The 19,760-nt window shown below is 34.3% G+C and overlaps 1 protein-coding gene across 2 annotated transcripts in view; it reads right to left on the reverse strand.

Moving 5' to 3' along the window:
• DYNC2H1 (dynein cytoplasmic 2 heavy chain 1) overlaps positions 1-19,760 on the reverse strand; it is a 453,597-nt gene that overhangs the window by 257,983 nt on the left and 175,854 nt on the right. For both annotated transcript variants that reach the window (XM_056794452.1, XM_016433898.2), the window contains exons 61-65: positions 18,265-18,391; positions 15,330-15,471; positions 11,559-11,668; positions 8,523-8,621; positions 6,207-6,330 (exon numbers count right to left, since the gene is read on the reverse strand). In XM_056794452.1, the coding sequence (XP_056650430.1) occupies positions 6,207-6,330; positions 8,523-8,621; positions 11,559-11,668; positions 15,330-15,471; positions 18,265-18,391 (602 nt within the window). The remainder of the gene's footprint in view (positions 1-6,206; positions 6,331-8,522; positions 8,622-11,558; positions 11,669-15,329; positions 15,472-18,264; positions 18,392-19,760) is intronic.

Raw genomic sequence — 19,760 nt, forward strand, 5'->3', positions numbered from 1 at the left:
TCTCAGGGTGGTTTCACAGGAGAATCCAGCGCTTCAGCGGAGCTGTACTTGGGGCGGGCTGCGCAGAACATCTCCGAGGAGCTAAACAACAGGGGCAGACCACGCGTTGATTATCTGGGCGAAGCTGAACACCTGGGCAGTGTGGCTGTGATCAGGGACCCAGCACTCTAAGAAACCTCGGAGGCTGGGAAGAACTAGTCTGAAGCAACCTAAATTCACAGAAAAACTGCCCATATCACCCAGATCCCAGACCAAAAAGGAAAGGGGAATAAAACCACCAAAGGGATGGCTCACATGGCCCAAAATCAAGCCTCCAGGAAGAAAGGGAAAAAAGTGACTATTGAAAACTTTTATGGTGGAAGTACCCAAGGAAAAGAGGAGAATGAGGAGGAAATCCAAAAAAATTCAGAACACGCCTCCCAAAATGGAAACTATCAACAAGCTCTGGAAGATCTCAAACTGGAACTTATCCAAAAGATGGAAACCTGGAAAGAAAAATGGGAGAAAGAGATCAGCTGTCTGACAGATAAGAATGCTCAATTGGAAAAAGAACTCGAAGCATCCAATAGAAGGGCAGACAAGGCTGAAAAGCAAAACCAGTCCCTAACGACCAGAATCAAGCACCTCGAAGAAAGCGAGATGATAAAACAGCAAGAATCAATAAAGCAAACCCAAAAAATTAATGAATTAGAAGAAAACATAAAATATCTCACTGAGAAGGTCACAGATCTAGAAAACAGAGGGAGATGAGAAAATCTCTGAATTATCGGTCTCCCAGAAAAACCAGAGGTAAACAATAAACTCGATATTATTCTACAGGAGATTATAAAAGAAAATTGCCCTCACGTTCTGGAGCAAGGAGGCAAAATAGAAATAGAAAGGATTCATAGAACATCTTCTATACTAAATCCCCAAAAGACAACCCCTAGGAATGTAATTGCCAAATTCAAGAGCTTCCAAGTAAAGGAGAAAATCCTACAAGAAGCCAAGAAGAAGAGCTTCAGATATAAGGGGGCTCCCATAAGGATCACACACGACTTAGCGGCTAACTCAGTAAGAGACTGCAAAGCATGGAATACGATATTTAGAAAGTCAAGAGAGCTGGGTCTCCAACCAAGAATCAACTACCCAGCAAAACTGACTATATATTTCCAGGGGAAAGTATGGGCATTCAACAAAATAGAAGATTTCCAAGCATTTGCTAAGAAAAGACCAGAGCTCTGTGGAAAGTTCGATATCCAAGCACAGAAAGCAAGAGAAACATGAAAAGGTAAATATTAAAGAAAGGGAAAAGGAGATAAATCTTATCTTTTTCTTTAAGTCAAACTCTCTTCTATAAGGACTACATTTACATCAAATTATATATATTAATATGTGGGGAAAATGTTTTGTGTAACTCTCATAAATTGTATCATCATAAGAGTAGTTAGAAGAAACATGCATAGGGAAAGATTGGGGCATTAAGAAGATTTGGGGAAAGTTGGGGCAAAGAAAGGAAAAGGGAGGGGGGAACCGCGATAATACTAAGATTAACTTCAAGAAATAGGGGGGGAATCAATAGAATAATCGTTCCCATATAAAGATACACATGGGAAGGGGAGGGGAAGAACTCTCATATGAGAAGGAGAGGAAGAGAGCGTGAAGTGGAATTACTTAAACCTTACTCTCAGTGAAATCAAATCTGAGAGGGAAGAACATCTAGATCCAGTGGGATCCTGAATTCTATCTTATCCATTAGGGCAAGAAAGAAAGGAAAATTAAGGAGGGGGAGGGGGGAGGGAGTATAAAAAGCGAGGGAAGGAGAGGGGGGAGGGGAAGGGAGCATAAAAAGGGAGGGGTTAGAAAGGGAAGCATCTCAAGGGAGGGGACTAGGGGGACTGACCTAAAGTAAATCACTGGTTCAAAAGGAGAAAGCTAAAGAAGAAAGGTCAGAACTAGGGGAAGATATCAAAATGCCAGCAAATCCACAAATAACAATCATAACTTTGAACGTGAATGGGATGAACTCACCCATAAAACGTAGACAAATAGCAGATTGGATTAGAACCCAAAACCCTACCATATGTTGTCTTCAAGAAACACATATGAGACGGGTTGACACTCACAAGGTTAGAATTAAAGGTTGGAGTAAGACCTTTTGGGCCTCAACTGATAGAAAGAAGGCAGGAGTTGCAATCATGATATCTGACAAAGCCAAAGCACAAATAGACCTGATCAAAAGGGATAGGGAAGGTAAATATATTCTGCTAAAAGGGAGTATAGACAATGAGGAAATATCACTAATCAACATGTATGCACCAAATGGTATTGCATCCAAATTTTTAATGGAGAAACTAGGAGAATTGAAGGAGGAAATAGACAGTAAAACCATATTAGTGGGAGACTTGAACCAACCACTATCAAATTTAGATAAATCAGACCAAAAAATAAACAAGAAAGAGGTAAAAGAGGTGAATGAAATCTTAGAAAAATTAGAGTTAATAGACATATGGAGAAAAATAAATAGGGACAAAAAAGAATACACCTTCTTTACAGCACCACATGGCACATTCACAAAAATAGATCATACACTAGGTCATAGAAACATGGCACTCAAATGCAGAAAAGCAGAAATATTAACTGCAGCCTTTTCAGATCACAAGGCAATTAAAATATTGATCGGCAAGGGTACATGGAGAGCCAAATCAAAAATTAATTGGAAATTAAATAACATGATACTCCAAAATCGGATAGTTAGAGAAGAAATCATAGAAACAATTAACAATTTCGTTGAAGAAAATGACAAAGGCGAAACATCCTGTCAAACCTTATGGGATGCAGCCAAGGCAGTACTTAGAGGAAAATTCATATCCCTGAGTGCATATATTAACAAATTAGGGAGGACAGAGACCAAGGAATTGGAAATGCAAATCAAAAAACTTGAGAATGAACAAATTAAAAACCCCCAGAAGAAAACCATACTAGAGATCCTAAAAATTAAGGGAGAAATTAATAAAATAGAAAGTGACAGAACTATTAAGCTAATAAACAAGACTAGAAGCTGGTACTTTGAAAAAACAGACAAAATAGACAAAGTACTGGTTAATTTAATTAAAAAAAGGAAAGAAGAAAGGCAAATTAACAGCATCAAGGATGAAAAGGGGGATCTCACCTCCAATGAAGAGGAAATTAAGGCAATCATTAAAAACTACTTTGCCCAACTATATGGCAATAAATATACCAATGTAGGTGATATGGATGAATATTTACAAAAATATAAATTGCCTAGACTAACAGAAGAAGAAATAGCTTTCTTAAATAATCCCATATCAGAAAAAGAAATCCAACAGGCCATCAAAGAACTTCCTAAGAAAAAATCCCCAGGGCCTGATGGATTCACCAGCGAATTCTATCAAACATTCAGAGAACAGTTAATCCCAATACTATACAAACTATTTGACATAATAAGCAAAGAGGGAGTTCTACCAAACTCCTTTTATGACACAAGCATGGTACTGATTCCAAAACCAGGCAGGCCAAAAACAGAGAAAGAAAATTATAGACCAATCTCCCTAATGAATATAGATGCAAAAATCTTAAATAGGATACTAGCAAAAAGACTCCAGCAAGTGATTAGAAGGGTCATCCACCATGATCAAGTAGGATTTATACCAGGGATGGAGGGCTGGTTCATCATTAGGAAAACTATCCACATAATTGACCACATCAACAAGCAAACCAACAAGAACCACATGATTATCTCAATAGATGCAGAAAAAGCCTTTGATAAAATACAACACCCATTCCTACTAAAAACACTAGAAAGCATAGGAATAGAAGGGTCATTCCTAAAAATAATAAACAGTATATATCTAAAACCATCAGCTAATATCATCTGCAATGGGGATAAACTAAATCCATTCCCATTAAGATCAGGAATGAAACAAGGATGCCCATTATCACCTCTATTATTTGACATTGTATTAGAAACACTAGCAGTAGCAATTAGAGAAGGAAAAGAAATTGAAGGCATCAAAATAGGCAAGGAGGAGACCAAATTATCGCTCTTTGCAGATGACATGATGGTCTACTTAAAGAATCCTAGAGATTCAACCAAAAAGCTAATCGAAATAATCAACAACTTTAGCAAAGTTGCAGGATACAAAATAAACCCACATAAGTCATCAGCATTTCTATATAATTCCAACACAGCTCAGCAGCAAGAACTAGAAAAAGAAATCCCATTCAAAATTACCCTAGACAAAATAAAATACTTAGGAATCTATCTCCCAAGACAAACACAGGATCTATATGAACACAACTACAAAACACTTTCCACACAACTAAAACTAGACTTGAACAATTGGAAGAACATTAACTGCTCATGGGTAGGACGAGGCAATATAATAAAAATGACCATCCTACCCAAACTCATCTATCTATTTAGTGCCATACCCATGGAACTTCCAAAATTTTTTTTTACTGATTTAGAAAAAACCATAACAAAGTTCATTTGGAAGAACAAAAGATCAAGGATATCCAGGGAAATAATGAAAAAATACAAAGGAAGGGGGTCTTGCAGTCCCAGATCTCAGACTATATTACAAAGCAGCAGTCATCAAAACAATTTGGTACTGGCTAAGAGACAGAAAGGAGGATCAGTGGAATAGACTGGGGGCAAGCAACCTCAGCAAGACAGTATATGACAAACCCAAAGATCCCAGCTTTTGGGACAAAAATCCACTATTTCATAAAAACTGCTGGGAAAATTGGAGGACAGTGTGGGAAAGATTAGGCTTAGATCAACACCTCACACCCTACACCAAGATAAATTCAAAATGGGTGAATGACTTGAACATAAAGAAGGAAACTATAAGAAAATTAGGCGAACACAGAATAGTATACATGTCAGACCTTTGGGAAGGGAAATACTTCAAAACCAAGCAAGAATTAGAAAGAGTTACAAAATGCAAAATAAATAATCTGGATTACATCAAATTGAAAAGTTTTTGTACAAACAAAACCAATGTAACTAAAATCAGAAGGGTAGCAACAAATTGGGAAACAATCTTCATAAAAACCTCTGACAAAGGTTTAATTACTCAAATTTATAAAGAACTAAATCAATTGTACAAAAAATCAAGCCATTCTCCAATTGACAAATGGGCAAGGGACATGAACAGGCAGTTCTCAGCCAAAGAAATCAAAACTATTATTAAGCACATGAAAAAGTGCTCTACATCTCTTATAATCAGAGAGATGCAAATGAAAACAACTCTGAGGTATCACCTCACACCTAGCAGATTGGCTAACATGACAGCTATGCAAAGTAATGAATGCTGGAGGGGATGTGGCAAAGTGGGGACATTAATTCATTGCTGGTGGAGTTGTGAATTGATCCAACCATTCTGGAGGGCAATTTGGAACTATGTCCAAAGGGCGATAAAAGACTGTCTGCCCTTCGATCCAGCCATAGCACTGCTGGGCTTGTACCCCAAAGAGATAATGGACAAAAAGACTTGTACAAGAATATTCATAGCTGCGCTCTTTGTGGTGGCCAAAAATTGGAAAATGAGGGGATGCCCTTCAATTGGGGAATGGCTGAACAAATTGTGGTATATGTTGGTGATGGAATACTATTGTGCTCAAAGGAAAAATAAAGTGGAGGAATTCCATGGAGACTGGAACAACCTCCAGGAAGTGATGCAGAGCGAAAGGAGCAGAACCAGGAAAACATTATACACAGAGACTGATACATTGTGGTACAGTCGAAGGTGATGGACTTCTCCATTAGTATCAATGCAATTTCCCTGAACAATCTGCAGGGATCTAAAAAAAAAAATACTACCCACAAGCAGAGGATAAACTGTGGGAGTAAAAACACCGATGAAAAGCAACTGCTTGACTACAGGGTTGGAGGAGATATGACTGAGGAGAGACTCTAAATGAACACTCTAATGCAAATACCAACTACAAGGAAATGGGTTCGAGTCAAGAACACATGTGATAACCAGTGGAATCATGTGTCGGCTATGGGAGAGGGAAAGGCGGGGGGTAGGGGGGTGGAGGGGAGGAAAAGAAAACGATCTTTGTTTCCAGTGAATAATGTATGAAAACGACCAAATAAAATAATGTTTAAATTAAAAAATATATATATTTGGACAAGGTATTGAGTTATTTCTGAACTTCCTAAATGATTAATTTCAAAGAAATTGTCAAGAATTTACCTTGTGCTACAAGATCTTTTCTCAACAGTGGATATAGCACAGGTTCTACGCCATCCATCTCTTGTATAATAAGTGTTTTTCCAAATCTTACTGCCAATTCAAGAGCAGTAATAAAGTTACTATCCTAAGTAAAAGAAAAGAAAATATTATTTCATTATTACACCACTATTTCAAGAGATTGTAACAATCTCATTAGTATAAATGTATCTTGAAATGCATTTATATAATAAAAACCTACAAACTATTTCCATAAGACTTAAATGACAATGAAATCATAGTAGTTGGGTAAATTATGAAATAAATTGCCACCATAAAGAATATATTTAAACAAAAATATTAAAGGAATTCTATGGAATTTAAGGTAAGATTCAAATAACTTATTTCAACTGTCAACCAATGTTGAGATTATACATTAATATTAAAATATTAAATCAATTCTCTTTTCAGATTTTATAGATAATGGTTACTCAAAGTTATTTTCCTTGCTTTCAAAAAATAAATATTAAGATTAAAGACAAAATAAATTCCAATGAATATTTCTTTGCATTGATATATTCAACTCCTCTAAAAAGAATGAAATTTTCTCCCCACTATGAAAATGGGAAATGAGAATTCCTAAAACTAGTCATTGAATCAGGATTTACTATTGCTCCAAATGGGAATAAATATTGAGAAAAACTTCTGGATTCTTGTGCTCTAATCTAGTCACCTCTGAGGACATTCCTCTGTATCTATTAGCAGTTTTATCTATTCTCCCTTACTCTCACTACATGATCAATGTCACCTCCTTTCCCAGTCAGTCAAAATATCTATGATATCTTTTATATCACTTTCTTCATGCAAATTTCCATTGAAAAATTATTAAGGTTTATCATGTATGTCATAGGCTTCTCAAAATTCTGTTCTTTGGTATTCTATGACTTGTATCTAGAGAGCATTACCAGAAGAATTCTCATGTTAAAAATATAGATCTCTATTTGGTGGGGGTACAGGGGAGGATCAGAGTAAGGATAGGCATGAATTAAAGTTTCACAGAACTGGAAGAAAACAGATGGTTATGATCTATACCATGAGAAGAAAAATCCACAGAGATGATCTCATCATATACCTATCAAAGCATCCAAATATTCTATCAACTAGATATCTCATTATCTCTGGTACTTTTATGCATCTCTGGTTGAGAGCAAGAACATTTAAGTACTGTGAAAATCAAAGAGAGATTAAATTACACTCAATAAAAGGTTAGTGATAAGTATTTTACATATAGGAGAGATATTATAGCATAATATTGTTTTTGTTTCATTGTAATTCCTACTGGTGTTTTCTTCTCTTTGAATTCTATTTGAGTCCCTAAAATGCTACAGAGTTTTTTACTATAAGTAAAAGAATAGTTTTGTAGTAATAATAGTCATTTTAAGGGCCACCTAATTTTTATCGATACTTTAATGAAACTGTACTATACATGTATTTTAATTTTAATTGGTCATCTATAATGCTTTTATTAGAGACCATGACTCTATGAAATCAAAATATTTGATCAAAGACAATTTAAAAAATTCACAGGCAATAAATGCTAAACTTCAAGTCAGGGAGACCTACCCTTGACCCTTACTATGTGACCATGGACAAGATACTCTAATAGTCTTTTGAGACACAATTCACTAAAATTTATCTTTTTTGGATAAGTTGGGACTGATCTATCACAATAAGAGGAGTTTCTACACCTTGAAGTCACAGAAATTTGATATATTGATGCATTGGGTTAACTAATATTAGGTAACATATACTATAGAATATTCTATAATGAACTACTTAACATTTGCCATGTAGGTAATGTGGAGTATTAAGAGAGTATAGTAAGACAAATTGATAATTAAGAATCTTTAGTTCCCTATCATCTCAATTCCGCACTAAGTGATTGCATGAGTTATTCAAGTCCCTTAATCACACTAAATTTTTCATAATTGAAAAATTCAAATATTTGAAAAAGGGAAAGGGATAGAGGGAGAAGGAAGGAAATAAACATTTATATAGTACCTGGCTAGTACCAGGCACAGTGCTAAGCAACTATACAAAAATATTATCTCTTTTGAGACATAACAACACTGTAAGAGATGCTATTACTATCCACATTTTATAGCTGAGAATCCTGAGGCACACTGAGGTTAAATGACTTGTTCTGGTCATACAAACAGTAAGTGCTTGAGGCTGGATTTGAGTTTGGGTCTTTCTGACCCCAGGCCCAATACTCTATTCACTATATCATCCTTTTGCCACTAAAGGAATAACTTGTAATAAGTAATAGAGAAAACCTACCTGTTGGTTAATAATTTCTAAACGTGATTCTTTTAAATGTATCTTTAACCATTCTGTCGCCTGGGAAGAAGGATCTATTAAAAATGGGCAAACTCGACTCTGTTTAAGAAAATAAAATTTAAAAATTATAAATATTTATTTTGATAAAATTTTAAATAAAGCCATTTGAAAATTATAAATAGTAAATTCAGGTGTCTCTCAAGTTTCAGAGATCCTCAAAATGTTGAGGTTCCAAAAAGCAATAAGCCAAAGGGGAAGAAGATGAAAGGTGACAGAATAAAACACATATATAACAATTTCTTAAGAAAAGGGCAATGGCTTATTACAAAGCAACAATTCTGACTGTATGGTAAATGTAGTAATTAAACATAAGCAATCTTCAAATGCAATGTTAGTAGACAAAGGAACTATACAAAAACAGAGCTCAAAAGCCTACAAACTGACCTAGATGCTTCATCCTAAACCAAATAAAACTAGAACTCCACTACTATTATTCCATTCTACTGAGGATTAATTAAAATACATTAGAGAATTCTTGTGTTAAGAATACCAGCTATGTAATCATAGAACAGACAAAAATAATAATCATTAAAATTTTGCTAAAAATAAATGATGATGGTACCTGACCCGGGTTCCTGGAAATTGCTAACTATAATTCACTCACCATTCTTAAAGCTTAACTTGCTCCAACAAAAATTTTATTTCTTGTCATATAACAATATTAACTTCATAACACCATGATTCCATAGTATGTTTTAACTACTTTCATACTAACATGAAATAACATGTTATGAAATCTACATCTTTGGTTAAACATAAAATAAGTATAGTTTTTTTTTAATTATTCTTACCCATGATTTCAAAGCAATGAGCTGATGCAGTAAAAAAAAAAAAATACGTACAGATTATTTATAGAAAAAAGAAAACATTTTCAACATTTCAAATAATACTTGCAAGTTTATACCCTAAAATAGTTTTAAAAGACATAAAAATGTTTAAACCTAAAAAAATTACACTAAAAATGACTTTTTGATTTAAGACATTGACTTATCATGCTTCTGACCCTATTTCCACTCACTTCCTCAAAACCATTATGTTCCATTCCTTCAAAATCATGTTCTACTCTTAAACATCTGCATTTTAAAAGTAATCCTAGAATATAAAATGAAAATAGCTATCCATCTTGTCAAGCTTTGTATCCTCAGTCACGATTTCTCTTGTATTACTACCATAAGTTTACACAAGGTGTATTATTAAATATCTAAAATATAATATGAAGTATCACAAAAGTAATACTCATAGTAATATAGTCTTTGTTATTGGACTATTATGCTACTCTCAGGTTTAGAGCTAGATTATTAATATCAAAACTAAATTTATTCCACTAAAATTCCTCTTATTGCACTCACAAACTTGCTTTATAAAATATCTTTTCACCATAACAAATTCCTCTAAATGGTTAAGCTGAACAATTGTAAACAAATAGTTTGGAGTCATTTTACAGTAATAAATACAAAACAAATATTAGATTGATGTAATTTAAATAAAAAAGAAACATGATTCAAATTATATGGTTATATGTTCTCAATATCTAAAGAAAAAAAGCAAATTATTTTATATGCTAGTAAATAAATAACATTTTCTGTAGGTTGACCTCTTAGATACTTTCTTAGGAGATAAAAGGAGATTACTTAAAAATGTTTTATAAAATGATAAGTGAATATCCAGGATTGCTGAAGTAGGAAAAGGAACTCAAAGTTTGAGGTTAAGATGGACAAAAATAACATCAAAAAGCATATAATTTTCTATAATGGAATGGATTTATCTTTCTAGTCTGAAAAAAAATGAAGAGAAATGCTTCTTAAATCCAAGCTAAAAAGGAATTAAAATGAAACTACAAATAAAATTGTTCACTTGTCAATAAAGTTATATTTTGTAAGGTAATAATAAAGTAATTGATAGTAAAAGTATAGCCAGTTAAACTAATGCTAATCCAAAACTTAATAGGAGGCTGGGCAAGTCATTTAACCCTGTTTTCCTCTGTATCCTGATCTGTAAAATGAATTAGAGAAGGAAAATAGCAATCCATTCCAGTATCTTTGCTAGGAAAAGTCCAAAACTAGTTACAAAGAGTCAGATATGATTGATGAACAACAAGAACAAGGTGAATAAATTTCCATTTTGTAAATAATGACTTTTAGAAAATATAGATACTGGGAGAGAAATCAATCATTAAAAATAACAGTTCCAAGGATTTTCACTATCCATTTTGGCCACGATCCTAAAATATGCATCATCTCATCCTCCTTCTTAAGGAAGGAAAAAGGGTTAAATTAAAAGCGTAACTATGTTTAGGGATATTTTTTAAAAAGTCAATATTTCATATTAACAGAGAGTATCAGAAAAGAAATAAGAGATCTATTGTGCCATAGAATGCTTCTGCTTTCAATTTGTTGGATAATTCAGCTTTTAATATTTTATTATCAAGATGACATAGTCCTGGGGGCAGCTTGGTAGCTCCGTGGATTGAGAGCCAGGCCTAGAGACAGGAGGTCCTGGGTTCAAATGTGGCCTCAGACACTTCCCAGCTGTGTGACCCTGGGCAAATCACTTAACCCCCATTGCCTAGCCCTTACCACTGTTCTGCCTTGGAACCAATACACAGTAATGATTCTAAGACAGAAAGTAAGGGTTTAAAAAAAAAGAAGATAACAAGGTCATTTTAAATTATAAATATCAAGATAAAGAAAAGGACATACATAAAGTGATACAAAAATTTCAGTTCTATTAATAGTTTAAAATAGTATAAGAGTTAGAAAAAAGGCTTGTATTATGATAAAATACACTTTTTTTTTGTTTTCTTCATTTGTTCCCCCTTCACTCTCAAAAGTGAAATGTGAAAATGTCTTTATAGACTAAGAATTTAAAAAATATACTTGAAAGAAAATTTGTGGGATTAGCTGGGAAAGGTGAAAAAGATTTATAAAGGCAGAGCATTAAGAAGATACTTTAATAAAAATAAAATGAATTAATTACCTGCAAGATAACAAGAGCATTTTCTATTGAAAGGTCATCTGAAGGTAGGCCTTCACTTTTCCAAATTAGTTGTTCACTCTCAGTACAAAGAAACCTTCTCAAATCAAATTCTGGAAAGTTAAGTGTATCAATTATATTGCATGAAAATTAACTCACACTAGAGTTGAAAAGATAATAAAAACAACCTTAAATATAAGGATACAAAGCTCTAACAATATGCCTGCTTATTGATTAAAAATTAGGCAAAATACTAAAGATATAAAATAGAATTTTTTAATCTGCATTTTGAAACCCAGAAGAGCAAAAAGACTCAGATAAAATAAAATTGTAAATCCATATCTACAAAATAGATATGTTCTCAAAAAGTTTTAAGGTTATTCATCAAATATTTCTTGAAATACAATTCCTGGCTTTATTCTGGAAGCTACAGTTGTCAGTAGTTCTGAAAGTCACATAAAAATATGTGAAACTTGAACTGTTTGGAGTAATGAGAGGAGAGATACAGATGATAGTTTAACATGATGGATAGATCAAGAGAAGGTTTTTCCAAGATAAGAAAACATAAGCATGATCATAGGCAGCAGGGAAGCAGCCAGTAGACAGGGAAAGATGGAATTTAAGTGAGAAAGTGAAATTGATAGAGGGGGAAATATGCTGGAGAAGACAAGATGGAATGACATGTGTTAGAGGGCTTTGCCTTGGTGGGAAAGGGCCATGGAGGAGAATCTGTGGCAGAATGGACACTGGGTAATGTGAGATGAGAAAAAAGGAGAACAGGGAGTGAATGACTTAAATTTTACAGTAAATTATAAAACAATATTTCTGTTGCAGATGAAGGGAAGGAAAAGGATAGAAAGTTTGAGAAGGTATGCAAAGAACTGTAAGAGCTCCTTGAAGAGTGTGATGGTAAGAATGTCTTACAGTGGTGAGATATATGTGCCTGTGTGTATATATGTATATATACACTCACACATCTGAAGTTATATAACAAATATGATGTGGACCCAGTCAGCCCAGTTTCATCATTTCCTCCAGTTTTGTTCAGTAGCATGTGAATAGGAACAAAAGCAGCAGATATTGGGTATAGTCTAAGGTTTGGTAAGGCAAATTCCTGGACAAGATAAGGCAAGAGCAGTTTCAAAAGACAGCAATGTAGAGTTGAACTAGCTCTCCAAAGGGTCAAGATAGGGAAGGGAAGAAAATGTAGTTACTGCAAAAGTGATGGCTTGGGAAACAACTGAAGGTTCTTAGAGACTGCAAATCCTGGTGTGAATGAAGAACAAAGTTTGGGGTTATGAGGCATAGGTAGAGGTGAAATGACAACAGACTGATCAGATAAGGAAATTTCAAAGTTCATGAATATGGAATTGTATATTTAAGGGAAATGGCAAGATCAAAGTTAATGGGATGGGAAAGTTATGACTAGAGGAGAGTTTGTTAATCATTGAGGAATGAGTTTAGATAGACAGATTTTCATTGTCCACAGATATTCGGCCTAGGGCTATGATGGTGAACCTTTTAGAGACTAAGTGCCCAAACTGCAACCCTCACGCCACCTATGAGCCTCCAGCCTTATCCCAGACAGTGGAGAGAGGAACCACTCCCATTGGGCAGAAGGACAGGTGATGGTAGAAATGTCCTCAGGTGCATGGAGAGGGGGAGGGGAGCAGCACCCCCCCCCACCCCCACAGCATATGTGCCATGTTTTCCAACATAGACCTAAAGTCTTCTAAGGGCCTAAAGTAGTTTAGAGGAGGTGATAGCTTTGATCAATCAAACATTTATTGAGCACTGTGCTAAAAGGTGGGTATAGAAAAAGAGGCAAAAGACAGTCTCTGATCTCAAGAAGCTTATGTATCTAACAGAGAAAAAATGAAAACAAATGTATGCAATGCAAGCAAGGTATATACAGCCTGGATAAATGGGAAATAATTAACAGAGATAAGGCACTAGAATTAAGGGGAGTTGAGGAAATCTTCCAGTATGAGATAGGATTTTAGTTAAAAATTTAAGGAAGGCCAGGGACATCAGGAGGTAGAACAGAGGAAGGAGATCATTCAAGAAATGGCAGACAGAGAAAAATGCCTAGAGCAGAGAAATGAAGTGTCTTATTCAAAGAACAGTTAAGAGAACAGTGTCACTAGATCAAAAAGTTTGTATCAGGAAGTATGACAAAAGAAGACTAGAAATGCAGGAGGAGGCTAGATTATGATAGCCTTTGAATGTCAAACAGACTATTCTATATTTGCTCCTAGATGCAACAGGAAGCCACTGGAATGTATTAAGAAGGGGATAATATGATTGAACTTGTGCTTTAGAAAAATCACTTAAGTAGCTGAATGGAGGATGGAGAAACTCAAGGCAGGAAGATCCACCAGCAGGCTATTGAAGTATAAGGTGATAAGAATGGTGCCAGTACAAGAGGAAAAAAGGTGTCCTATTCAAGAGATATTACAAAGGTAAAATTGGCAGGATTTGGCAAGAGACTGGATACAGAGTTTGAGATAGAGTAAGGAGTCCAAGAGAACATCTACATTGCAAGCCTGAAGTAATAGTATTGAGTGCTACAGAAATAAGTTTTGAGGAAGAGATGGGAAGGTTAGAGAGGAAAGTTAATGAGTTCAGTTTTAGACATATTGAGCTTGGAGCTCAAGGAAAGTTATTCTTTACCATCAAGGTGTTAGGCTAGGCTAATGGCTTGATGAAATGACCTTCTCCTCTCCCCTAAAAGGGAGGAATTTGGTATTCATTAGAATCGTGTTTCTCTTCTTCTAGGAGGAGGTAGGAAATCAGACAAGAGTAAGAATAGACAGAATTAAATGGGATTTTCTCCTCTTACTTAAAAGCAGGAAAATAGTTCCCAAAAGTATTGTATATCTCCTCTTTCCTAAGGAGGCTCAGGCAGGACTTTTAGCACAGTACAAAGGAATGGAGCAGGAAAGTAATACAATTTAAGAATATTGTGTGGACAGATGCATGGTGGATAAATTAAATAGAAGAGAGGCTTGGTGTAGAGAGACCTACTTGGAGGTGGCTGCAAAAGTTCAGGCAAAAAGTGAGATGGGAACAAACTAACATAGTGGCCATGTTAAAAAAGAGAAGAGAAGGGATGTGTGTTATGTAACAGGAATAGAATAGACAAGATTTAGGAACTGACTGGATATATGGGCTAAGTAAGAATGAGAAATCAAAAACAATTTCCAGGATACAAACCAAAATGAACAAAAAGATGGCAGAACCCACAATAGAAATATGGAAATTTTGGAGAAGACTGTGTTTTGGAGAAAAGATAAGTTCTGTTCTCCATATTTTTCAGTTGGATGCACCCACAGACTGAAAAGTTCAATAGTAATTGATGACAAAGATCTAGAATTCAATAGAAACTAAGGCTGGACATATGGATTGGGTAATCATCTACAGAGAGATAATAATTAAACCCAAGGTTCACCAAGAGAAAAAGTGTAAAAGAAGAGAAGCAGAGAAGAGGACATAGGTTAGTGCCTTCTGATACACCCACAGTTGGGGGCAGATATGAATGATTAAACAGCAAAGGAGAATGTAAAGGAAGGATCAGATAGGTAAAGATAAAAATAACTGAATAATCTCAATTTAATATTATAGGAGCAATGACAATGATGAAATATGCAATATGGACTCAGATATATAATGAAAAGGGAACAAAAATGTAATAAATGAGGAGAAAAGACATCAAAAGACCAATATTTTTTCACATATAATTTTTCTCAACCTTAAAAATAATCAAAAGCTCACTTTCAAGACCAGCTGCCTTTGTCCATTCATCCAAACTTGTTTTTCTCTGACCCTCAGGAGCAGCAGAAAGATATGTAATGAAAGCAGCAGCCAGTTGAGCCCTTTTAGGAAGTGTAGCTAATTCTTCTGTTATCTCTGCAACCTGAAAAAAAATTATAAACATTATGGACAAAAAAACTTGGGCTAATATTCATAAGGAACAATTATTTTTAGAAATTTTTCATGGAGTCATAATGGCCAGAGTTCATTACATACTACTCTCTAACCTACTATGTTAATGTTGTTGTAATGTTGTTTGTAGTTCTATTATAAAATATACTCACTAATTTAAATAATATTCTCTAGCTTTCTATCTAAAACTAAGTATGATTAACTGCTGGAAAAAGCTAATAAATACAAAATACAAATTCAGTAATAGCTATATGTCTACATACAGTTTATACATGCCTGCACATAAATATGAGTGTATGCTTATACTACATAGGTCATACTATATTCTAGCTGAATGACAAATTGGTATCAAAAAATAGGAAAAACTATTATGTATCTATCTACAGTTTAAAGTAGACATGTTTGTTTAAAAAAGAAATCTCCTTAGGTTATTATGGACATTTTTACAAGCCAAAAGGGAAAAAAAATTTTTAGCATTTCTAATATTTTTTGATATCATCAAAGTGGTTGATGACTCAAAGATGCAAATCACACTTCATAGCATCATTCAGTATAACTAACAATCATATCCTCTTATCAATCACCCATAAAGGGCCTATGCAATGTTTTGGGGCTGTACTGATTATGTCATTATGTAGTTGTTGCTTGCCATATGGTTGGCTAAGACAGCAAGGTGGTATAATAGATAAAGCTCTGTTCCTGGAGTCAGGAAGACCTGAATTCAAATCTGACCTCAGACATTTACTAGTTCTGTGAATTTCAATTAACTTCTATTTGCTTCAATTTCTCCATTTATAAAGTGTGGATAATAATTGCACCTAACTTTCAGGGTTTGTGTGAGTATTAAATAATTATAAAGCATTTAGCACATTGGCTGACCCTGAGTTAATATTATATTGTTATCCATTAGCTATTATTAGCCATTAATTATCCTTCTCTTCTGTAACATGACTGGCTCACTCCTCTAACAGTGAGGATCCCTCAATAGTCTAAAAATGATATTATGTTCTGCACAGACCTCTTCATACCTATCTGGTCTAGTTCAACAGTTCTTCATGTCTGTTTTCTTTAGGGCAATTTCCATTTCACCATGCAGTACACCAGAGGCTGTAATATTAGTTAACATGGAGTGCTGCTACTGTCATTAATTGACAAAATATTTTGTTGGCGAAGTCTTAATTATCACTTGTCTTCATATCATTTCCATCTTTAAAAGTTCTTAGAATAATGTGACTCATCTACTCTCCTCAAGTTTTCTTTAAATTCACTCTTCCTCTACCACATTTCATTATTATATGAGGTAAAACTGCTTTTAAGTATTTTTTAGTATCTTCCTCTGCAAGATTTTACAACTGAATTCATATTCCAAAGAACATTTTCCTGGGATGCCATACTCTGCTTGGCAAGATCAAGTGTTTTCTGGTTGAGGTGGTTTCTAGACTCTTGATATTCTTTTGCTGACTGATTTACACTAGCTAACCTTCTAAAGAGAATAATTATCAATCATCAATTGACAAAAATTTATGACACTATGTGCCAGGCACTGTCATAAGTGCCAGAGATACAAAGGCAAGAAAGCAAAACAATCTTTGGCTTCAGGAAATTTATATTTTAAAGGGAAGCTACATGTAATTATATAAGCATAATCAAGACATTAAAAAGTAACCTTGAGTGGGTCTTCTGTTTATGACTCGATTCTCAAAAAAATCAGAGGTAAAAAGGGAGAACCAGGAAGTGAAAGTGAGAAGGAAAGAGAATTCCAGGCATGAGGGACAGCAAATTCAGAGCACAGAGATAAGAAATGGAATACCATGAGTTAGGAAAGGTAAATAGGCCAGAATAGCTAGACTATAGAAATCTGTAGAGAGAAGCAAAATGTAAAAAGACTGGAGAGATATGAAAAGGCTCCATTATAATAGCTTTAAATGTCAAATGGGGGAGTGATATTATCTCTACTGAAATAAAGAAAGAAATAAGAGTTAATTAACAGTGCAGGGTTGGGGAGGGCAGATGAGAAGGGGGAAGAAGAGTGATAAAGTAATATTGATATGTGTTCCTTGTGCATTCCTCATTGCTTTTTAAATAGGTTGGGTACTGTGTGCTCTCAGATGACCTCTACCTTTAGGACAAAAATCAAGTTCCACGTGTTCCATGGAGTTTTCTCTACCCCACCTCTGCCAAACTGCTAATTCTTTCTAGCACCAGTCAGCCTGCATTACAATTAGCTATGTATATATTCTATCCACACAGTACAGATAATATAAACTTTTTGAGGAACTAGACTATTGTGTTTGTCTTTTTATCCCCAAGGCCTGGCAGGGTACTTTAACTCAAGTAAGCACTGAATAAATCTTTGATAAAATTGTGCCATTTAACTGAATCTGAAAGTTCCATATACTCATTTCTCACACAAGTTTTTAAACGTTTTGACACTGGAAATGGACTAATGCTAGTCTCCCCTTACCTATATTTCCATAACAGAAAATGTTTCATTACATTAAGAAATGTGTAAAGATCCAGAAAGCTTATTGAACAGAGTGGTAATATGGAAATAGCAGAAATGTGGTCACAATGCCAGTTTCGGAGCTATTGTGGGGAAGGTAGATTCAGAAGAATATCTAGAAAAAACCTTTATTTTGCCTCTGCTTTTACTACTATTATATAAATAATTGTTTGGATTATTATTCTCTTCCCTTTTGAACAAATATTATTATAATTACCATCTTTAAAAAGGAAGCTTCATGAAATTTTACTTCAAACAAACCTGTGCATTCCATCTCTTGTGTTCTCTATCAAGTTGATTAATTAAGACCTCAGCAGCTTTAATTGTTTCCTGTGCTTTGCTTACTTCTGATTCTAGTTTAGCTGCTTCTGAAGTTCTGCTCTGAAATCTGCAAAATGATTAGACTTTATTTAAAAATTCAGCTGTTAATGGATTATTTCACTGATAAATATGCAGAATATGAGGAAATACATTAGTATCCTGAGATGTTTTAAGATATAATTAGATAGAATTTATTATCAGAAATTAAGAGGTGTATGTTGAATATTGCTGAAGAAAATAATAAATGAAGATTTCACCCTTAAAATCTATAGAATTTTGGAAACTCCCTTTTCTACAATATTATTTAGATTTTAAAATATCTTTCTGGGGGAATAAAAAAATTAGAGGGTAAAACACAACTGGATTCAACTAAACTTCAACTTGAATCTTAAAGCAAGTTTATGATAAGAAACTAATACTATTTGATTAGGTATTATCAAATATCTGTTAATAACTTTTTCTTAGACATACACTTTTCATCTGAAAATAACAGTGAATTTATTTTTCTGAAAGGGATCCAAAATCACAGAAACAAATGCACTCACCCAAGAGTAGGGGAAAATGTACCATATTATATATCCATAATGACATTCTTGATATATTGATATATCAAATGTATTGATATATAATAGGGAAAAGTGATGTGAATATTTTTCTACCTTCATAAAAAAAAACTCAAGATAATAAAAATTAAGTATTCATTTTTGTTTCTTATACTTAATGTTACAATCCTGGAAATTTTTTGAATGAAATTATCTTTATATGAAGAAAGGCAGCAAGGTGATACAATGGATAGAGTGCCAGGCATGAAATAAACCTCTTTAAATCTGGCCTTAGCCATTTACTAGCTGTGTGATCCTGGACAAGTCATTAACCCTGTCTGCCTTAGTTCTTCATCTAACATGAAATGTGTTAGAGAAGGAAATGGCAAGCCACTCTAGTGTCCTTTGTCAAGATAATCCCAAAAGGGTCACAAAGAGTCAGGCACAACTGAATCAAGGGATCAAACAACTTGAAGAAATATATAGCTTTGGTTTGGTAGATTTCTTTCATAGATTTAATGCATTTTTCTTCTTCCCCTTGGGAAAAAAAATGGCCAGCAGCATATAGCAAATCTTTCCTAAGTTATACAAAAAAATCTCTAACTTTAAAATGAATCCTAGATTTATAAAAATCAATTTATTTTTGTAAAATACTCTAGATAACTATCATCTTATAGACCATGTTTTCTTAAATTTTAGGAATAAAACATTTTCCACACTTCTAATAATACTCAACTAACTTTTTCTTTTCTGTTTTCATAGTAATCACTGTCATTACTAGAAACACCTATTGGGCTTTAAAAAGTAATAATCACTCGTTTTCCTATTAGGAAAAGCCTTTCCCAGAAACAGAACTTGTTTTTCCATGCTAAGATGGACCCAGTTTAAATAAAA

The sequence above is a fragment of the Monodelphis domestica genome, chromosome 4, assembly GCF_027887165.1.
Source record: "Monodelphis domestica isolate mMonDom1 chromosome 4, mMonDom1.pri, whole genome shotgun sequence".
Taxonomy (NCBI): Eukaryota; Metazoa; Chordata; class Mammalia; order Didelphimorphia; family Didelphidae; genus Monodelphis; species Monodelphis domestica.